Source organism: Contarinia nasturtii, unplaced genomic scaffold, assembly GCF_009176525.2.
Source record: "Contarinia nasturtii isolate CC-2019 unplaced genomic scaffold, AAFC_CNas_1.1 Cnas_scaffold_187, whole genome shotgun sequence".
NCBI lineage: Eukaryota > Metazoa > Arthropoda > Insecta > Diptera > Cecidomyiidae > Contarinia > Contarinia nasturtii.
In genome coordinates this window covers 8,595,246-8,602,411 of record NW_022197544.1, presented here as the reverse complement: position 1 = coordinate 8,602,411, position 7,166 = coordinate 8,595,246, and the positions used below count along the sequence as shown (strand labels likewise).

At 35.4% G+C, this 7,166-nt stretch overlaps 3 protein-coding genes across 4 annotated transcripts in view; 2 read left to right on the top strand and 1 right to left on the bottom strand.

The window, feature by feature from the left end:
* The window catches only part of LOC116352054, a 587,314-nt gene that overhangs the window by 215,986 nt on the left and 364,162 nt on the right, over positions 1-7,166 (top strand). The gene's annotated exons all lie outside the window — the stretch shown is intronic.
* Positions 362-5,404, bottom strand: LOC116352046 (anillin). Of its 2 annotated transcripts, none has more exons than XM_031784289.1 (9): positions 5,156-5,403; positions 4,568-4,867; positions 3,789-4,494; positions 2,958-3,641; positions 2,581-2,824; positions 2,236-2,410; positions 1,631-2,144; positions 621-1,542; positions 362-543 (listed from the first exon to the last, which is right to left on the bottom strand). In XM_031784289.1, exons 1-9 carry the CDS (start codon positions 5,171-5,173, stop codon positions 441-443), a joined length of 3,666 nt encoding a protein of 1,221 aa, XP_031640149.1. In that variant the 5' UTR covers positions 5,174-5,403; the 3' UTR covers positions 362-440. The 2 variants fall into 2 exon arrangements, with proteins under 2 accessions (XP_031640149.1, XP_031640150.1); XM_031784290.1 differs by having other exon boundaries at positions 435-543; positions 3,789-4,488; positions 5,156-5,404.
* Positions 5,740-6,566, top strand: LOC116352108 (biogenesis of lysosome-related organelles complex 1 subunit 1). The gene is made up of 4 exons (XM_031784414.1): positions 5,740-5,903; positions 5,967-6,039; positions 6,123-6,255; positions 6,332-6,566. Exons 1-4 carry the CDS (start codon positions 5,843-5,845, stop codon positions 6,437-6,439), a joined length of 375 nt encoding a protein of 124 aa, XP_031640274.1. The 5' UTR covers positions 5,740-5,842; the 3' UTR covers positions 6,440-6,566.

Sequence of the window (7,166 nt, the reverse complement as noted above, 5' to 3'; positions counted from 1 at the left end):
ACTGAAACTACACACGAATCTAACCCCGAAAACGACCGTCAATATGTTGTTTGCTGGGTAGGTAATAAAAAAATAATAATACCGAAATCAAATACATCATATTTTTACGGAGTAGAGTACATTGTGTTTCCTTGTTCAGATGTCGTTTTAGTAATTTTTTTTTTCAGTTATTTGTTTGGTATATGGCATTCACATCCAGCAAACATTTTGAATGGTTTAAATTAACTTTTCGTATAATTTGGTATGTAATTAACGGATTTTTGCTCAAGAAAAAATCAATTAGGAACAATGATTCGTTTTTTGTGTTTTGAAATGATTGCTTACAAGCTAAAAATGTAAATACTTAGTAATGTCATTCATATTTTTTTTTTTTTTTGCAAAATGATTTCGAATACGTTTTTTTCTATAATTACTATTCGGAATACTGATTAAATTTTATTTTATCGATTAGAATTGCCCCAGGCTCGCATCAATGCCAATGTCTTGTTGAAATATTCACACCATTCGTCACGTTCTTTCTTATCATCGGCAGACAACAATTGTCTAAATAGAAAAAAAATCAGAAAATTAATGTTCGATTTCCAAAAATATGGGGTCAATAACTGTTGGGTTCAACCTACCTAACATATGAGTATTCGCCTTCTGTTCGAAGTAACATTGAGTCTTCGTCATCTTCGCGACGTCGCCGTTTCAATTCAATCATGAGTGTATTTAATCGGGCGCACATTTCACGCGGTGCCGTTGAGATTTTTTGTTGTTCACATACGCTCAAATCCAATGAGCCAATTGGTGGTTTGGAACGTTCATCATCTGGATATTTCCAGTAGCTCAAGATGTTGCCGTGCAATCGACACCAGCGACGATGCCATGCACCGAAACCGGACACATCTTCGAACATTGTCAAAAATCCTTTGTAATCGATATTTACTGTGAGTGCACAATTGATTTTCATTTGCACCGTTCCGACCAATGGCGTTATTTCGGGCGGTGATTTTTGCAATGTCCATGTATTTCGTTGCACTTCACGCAATGAAAATATGATAAAGCCATAGTATGCAAATGCCGGTGCACGTACAGCATTTGGACCGGCCGGTGATTGAATTGGTGGCATAATTAAGCACGAACCGGCTTTTTTACCTTTTGGCGTCTTAATTACACCTTTCTTTCCTTTGTGTATATGATACTTTGCATCATGCGGTATACATTCTTTTTGTGCAATCATTCCGTAAATTTCGAGCGTAATTTTAAAATCGGCATACACATTGTCCAAGTGTAATTCACCCGGAAATTTAACAGCTCTGAGTCCGGGTAATGTTGGAATAGTTTTTGTTGCAAGAACATGTTCATTATATTTCAATAAACATACCAAATGATGGCCAACAATTTTTTCTTCCGACACCTTTTTCACATAATCATCACGCAACGGCAATACAATATCTTTGATTGTTAAGCGACCGCATTCCTTCGGAGCATCAGGTGCACGTAAAAATCGTTGGGCTTTTAATCGTTCCACTTCTTCTAATAATGCTTTTCGGCTATGCGCTGCAAGAAGTTGAAGACGATGATGGTTTAGAATATTCACTCAAAACAAAACGACATTTATTTGAAGAAGAAAATAATGTCCACTTACTTGCAACTAAAAGTTTCCATTCGGCCACAACTGATTCGGCTGATCCAGAGAATTCGAGCGTCGATGCACATGTGTTCAGTGCATTGCTGGATTGAGCAATTTGTTGATTTTGAATCATAACATTTTTCATCAATGTTTTGATCTTTTGTTCTGCCAAATCTTCTTGGGATCGAAGGTATTTCGTTTCTGGTGTGATCTTTTCATCGTCATCATAAAAATCGGTGCTCTCGTCGATTGTACCATGTTCATAGGTTGGATGCGAACGATGTACCACCTTGTGAACACTTGGTGAATTTAGTACTTGTTGACGACGATAGAAACTAACGGTATGCGTCAATGTAACCGAATTATTGTCATCCGATGGATTCACTGTCAATCTGGATTTGATTGGACTTTGGAATCTTGAGCTAGTTTTACTGGTTGTTGCTTCACCTTCGAATATCGTATCATGTTGACGATTCAATGGCTTTCGCTCATAACTGAAACTGTTCGATGCAAGTGTACCATTTTCGGCCTATGACAATTCATAAATAGATATGATAAATTTGTGTTAACCCTTTTAAGATCTATTTACGAATATCCAATAATCCAGACAAATCACTTACCGCTCTGTAATTACGTTCATCTAAATCATCTTCCACATTATCAATGGCTTCATCCAAGTATTTATCAAAGCCACTCCCTTCAGATGTTGTAATTGAAGAGTCGGCATAATGAACATGACGCCCATTATCACGACGATCAGATTCAATACTCATATCTTCCTCTGAATCCATGTAACTTTAGAACGTAAAATAAATGGATAAAATAAAAAAAAAATGTTTTTATTTTTCTCAACTACAAAACGTTTTCAACTACAAAACATTCTCAACTCTTTTCAGTCACGAAACAACTATATACTCCGAAAAGAGATCGTCAGATCCAAATAAAAAATCGGCGAAAAAAAATACCTGTCCCCTTCTTCGTCTCCTTCATCTTGTGAACTGTACATGTAGCGATCCATGATGGGTTGTTCATTATCGTCATCGGTATAAGCCGGTTCGGGTGTATAATTTTCTGGTGTCATTCTTTCAGCACCCGATGACTCAATGTCAGAAAGTGCTGGATACGCATGGCCATTTCTCGGTGGATTGACTTTAATGCGTTTTACACTTTCGATACTTCTTCGAACATCTTCCGAAACAAGATGTTCATCTGTGTGAACAAAAAATAAAATAGTAGAGTTTTAAAATCGACATTTTAATTCAAAGAACATTGAGCGGCCATTATACTGACAACAGTTTTGTCACTGAATATGTAAAAAAATGCAAATAAAAAAGAGACATACCGCTCAATCGTTTCTTGCGTCCGCTCGAATTCGATTTGAATAGATTGTCTGGCATTGGTGGTGCTGGTGGCGGTGTAGCCGGTTCTTCGATGTGTTTTTGATTGAAACGATTCAAAACGACATTCATCTCATGTTCAATGTTTTTACGGCTTTCGTTGGCTATGCGAGCCTCAGCAATGGTTGCCGGTGCCGCCAATAAAGCAGCAACTGTTTGCCGTATACCAGAACCGGAAGCGGCTGATTCTGCTTTCGTTGCTTTATTAAAATTGTTAATTTTCGTTGCCGAGGCTGATGATTGTGGTGCCACGGATGTAACAATACTGCTGATTATTGGTTGCTGTGGTGTTGTAATCACCTGTTTTATATTCTCCGATGGTTTCTTATCGGCCATAATTTGTTTGACGGAAGCTGGTAAGGATATTGATGATTTTGGTATCATTGCTCCACTTTTATTTCGTTCAAATAATGCCATTCGTTCTTTCAATGACATTTCAGCTGGATCCTTTTCATTTTTCTGGATGCAATTGTTGGATGTATTTGCTGTTGCCGAGTTTGTAGCACGCGATGCGCTTGTCTCAAATAAAGCGGCACGGCCAGATACCAAACCTTTGGTAACTTCAACTTTTTTCGTTGACGGCTGTTTAGCTTCAATTTGTTTTGGCACGGCACCTTTGTTGGCCTTACCTAAGGGGAGAATCACAAAAGAAAAGAATAAAATTTGAAATAATCGATAAGTAGTCGGAAAATAATCGAAAATAATCGAAAAATAATCGTAAAACAATCAATAATAATTAATAAGTAATTTTTAAGTGATTTGCCCCTTGGCCTTACCATATGCACCGGACGGTGGTTTTAAAACATGTCGATTGTCTCGTTTGCTATCGGTTTCATCATTAAAATCAAATTCTAAACGTTTGTTGGTGGTGTCACGTCGTTTGAAACCTTGCTTTTCCAGGCTGCTCATTATACATTTATCCCAATCCAATTTTTTGGTATTGGAATTCTTATTGTGGTCCGATTCTTTGTTTTCAATTGAATCAATGCGGTTCAAAAAGGTCGCACCTCTTGTTTCGTCTTGTTTTCGTGGTGACTTTGCGGTCGATTTAATGCCACCAAACGATTTGGCATCATTTGATTTGCTTGTTGCAGCAGCAGCCACATCGTTTGCATTTGTTTTGTGTGCACGATTTCTTGATATCGAATCATCTTCCCATTCATTGTATGAATTGGCCAATTCGGCGAGTTTCTTTGATTTCTTTAACTTTGTACCGGAACGAGTTTCGTGATCTTGTTCAATGGTAAATGCAGTTTCGGTGCGATGCACCGGTGATGATAGATCCTGTGGATTTGAGTATAATGCACCCAAACGATGCAATTGATTACGAGATGAATCGCGTATGCATGACGATGGCGTTGTCACATTTTCCACAACACGTTCAACCTCTTCGATGGATGTTATTTGTTTTCGTTGCTTTTGTATTGTATTCAATACTTTACCATCACCATCCAATTCTTGTTCTTCCACCTCAACCTGTACCTAATCAAATGGAATTGTTAAAATTTTTACTTAAGCACACATACACGCGCACACTGGCAACACTTCATTTTACCTGAACGTTTGGTCCGGTTGTGATATTGATTTCGAGTGCCAAATCAACATTCTCCTTGGATGCATCGATATTTAATGCATTCTTCGTTTCGCCCAATGAATTATTGATGGTGCGCAATGCAACGGCTCGATTTTTCACCGATGGTGATGTGACCGATGATGCCTTACGTTCGGTCGATTGACGCCGTTTTGGCGATGCGGCCACCGTTTGTTTGACATTATTATCTTTCAATGGTACCTTTAAGTCACCATTTGCCAAACCAAGCTTTTTACTGCGATTCTGTGCATTCTCCAAAAATCGCTAAAATATTTGAAAAATAAATAAATATATTCAAAATTGATATTTTCAAATGTTTCACAAGAAAATTGAACTTTGATCTCAATAAAACCATAAAATGTGTAGCAGAGAATAAAACTAGGAATAAAACTTAGCAAACAATGATAGAAACGGTTCATGCAAATCAAATGCTGAAAAATGCATTTCACATTCTCTGTATTTTGTGTCCGAATTTTTATTTTCGGTCAATTTGTACCACCCGTAAAATTTATTTCCTCTTTAATCCTATTTCCAAGAAAAAAAAACACTCACTCTTGTAACATCATCCATTGTGATTTTCTCTTTTTTTGTGTCTTTTTGTTTCGCTAACAAACTACAAAATAAAATACTGTTTCAATTTATTGTTTTCACCACAAATATGCACAATTTAAATGTATGTAATTTCAATGTTTAAATTTTATTGTTGTCAATGCTTAAGCACAATTTAATTTCATCCGTTATTCATAAATTTCTTGCGATGCACGTCCGTCTTATGTTTATAGAGTACTATGAGTGTGACAATACGCGTCCTAGTAAAATCGACGTTAAATTATTTGAAATTTTCAATTTTGTACATGAACATGACGTTTGGTGGCGCTGGCGATGTATTGATTTCAATACTCTTTTCTAAACAATTGAAAATAAAAAATTATTTTTTTTATTTCAATGACAAATTCATTCATTTTGCCAAATTTTTGCAATTATTTTGTATTTTATGTAGTTTTATTTTGATTATTTAATTTTTCGGAGATATTTAACGAACTTTTTGCACTGAAGTCAACCATTTACGACAATCATACGAAATTACGATGACAATACGAAAACTTATGCTTTTGACAGTGTGAAAGGTACACCTTTTTTCTCTCTTTTACTAAAAAAAAAAACAACTTGTCGAATCGATAACACAATAATATAAACAATAAAAAAGATTTCGAAAGATTCATTCGATTTGAAATAAATATGTTATCCTCTCTGGTAAAAGAGCATCAAGTCAAACAAGCTCAGAAAAAAGAACAATTGGGTAAGAATAATTGATTTGAATTGAAATTTTTCCATTGATTTCATCATTGACTATTATTTGTAGATCAGAATCGAAAAGAGGCAATCGCAGCATCAAGTGAATTGACACAATCTCTCGTTGACCATTTGAATGTTGGGTGAGATTTTCTCTTCGGAACGATCATTTTAAACAAATTCATGCTTTTTTGTATTAAAAATATTCTTTATATCGAATATATAGGGTGGCGCAAGCATATTTAAATCAAAAACGTTTGGATGCCGAAGCCAAGCAGTTGCATACAAGCGCAACAAATTTTGCCAAACAAACACAACAATGGATGAATTTGATTGAAGGATTTAGTAGTGCGCTCAAGGTAAGAATTTAAATCAAATTAAAAAAATCATGCAAATGGATCGAAATTAAAACCAAAAACTCTATTTAAACCCCAGGAAATCGGTGATGTTGAAAATTGGGCACGCAGCATTGAAAATGACATGGTATCAATAAATGAAACGTTGAATTTAGCCTATAAAAAGAGTCGCGATACTACCACCTAAATTCGATTTATTCAACATATATATAAAAGTGATCGACACAATTCCTATAAAAATGTAAATAATAAGAGACATTGTTTTTCAATAAACTATATACATCGGGGACATTTTTCTCTGATAATAATAACGAGTTTCATCTTGAATATTTATTTGAAAAAAAAAAAAAAAAAAAATTGTTCAAAATTTAAATGCGAGTCCAAAGAAAATAAGAAGAAAAATGAAAACTGAACGCACCCGTACGAATCTATTGACACAATGCATTTAAAATTTATTACGAAAACGTATCAAACAACTACAATTACACATATGCACAAATACAAAAGAAAGCGAGCAAATGATGTTCGATATTTTGAGTGTTCACACGCATTGGTACCATTGTACAAATGTGCGGGCAAAACCATATACAGAGAGCGCGCAATCGACAATACACACAGCTGTGTACATGTTTTTCTCTCATGCACACACACACATGCACACAACAATATTTCAGTTGTATAAGTGTGTAAAATGTGTGACCGTGTGTATGTTTGACATGTCTGAATAAAGTGTTTTTTTTTTTTTGCTTCACTCTCAACGTCTTCATCCACACTACATTTCTGTCGTTTTTCCTTTTTTTCATAACACATAAATAGAACGTATTTCGATGATGTCGTGTCGTCGTGGTTGTCATTTACGTTGTTGTGTGTTATCGTAAGAAATTATAACCAGAAGAGTAAAGAAGAGAAAAAAA

What these genes read in the sequence shown, in the direction of transcription:
- LOC116352046 (XM_031784289.1), bottom strand. An exon ending in ATGGAAACTTTTAGTTGCAA is followed by an intron (nt 1,543 to 1,630) that starts GTAAGTGGACAT and finishes AACTTCTTGCAG; the next exon opens with CGCATAGCCGAAAAGCATTA. An exon ending in GGCGAATACTCATATGTTAG is followed by an intron (nt 544 to 620) that starts GTAGGTTGAACC and finishes TTTTCTATTTAG; the next exon opens with ACAATTGTTGTCTGCCGATG.
- LOC116352108 (XM_031784414.1), top strand. Translation starts at nt 5,843, where the DNA reads ATGTTATCCTCTCTGGTAAAAGAGCATCAAGTCAAACAAGCTCAGAAA. An exon ending in TCAGAAAAAAGAACAATTGG is followed by an intron (nt 5,904 to 5,966) that starts GTAAGAATAATT and finishes TATTATTTGTAG; the next exon opens with ATCAGAATCGAAAAGAGGCA. An exon ending in GTTGACCATTTGAATGTTGG is followed by an intron (nt 6,040 to 6,122) that starts GTGAGATTTTCT and finishes TCGAATATATAG; the next exon opens with GGTGGCGCAAGCATATTTAA.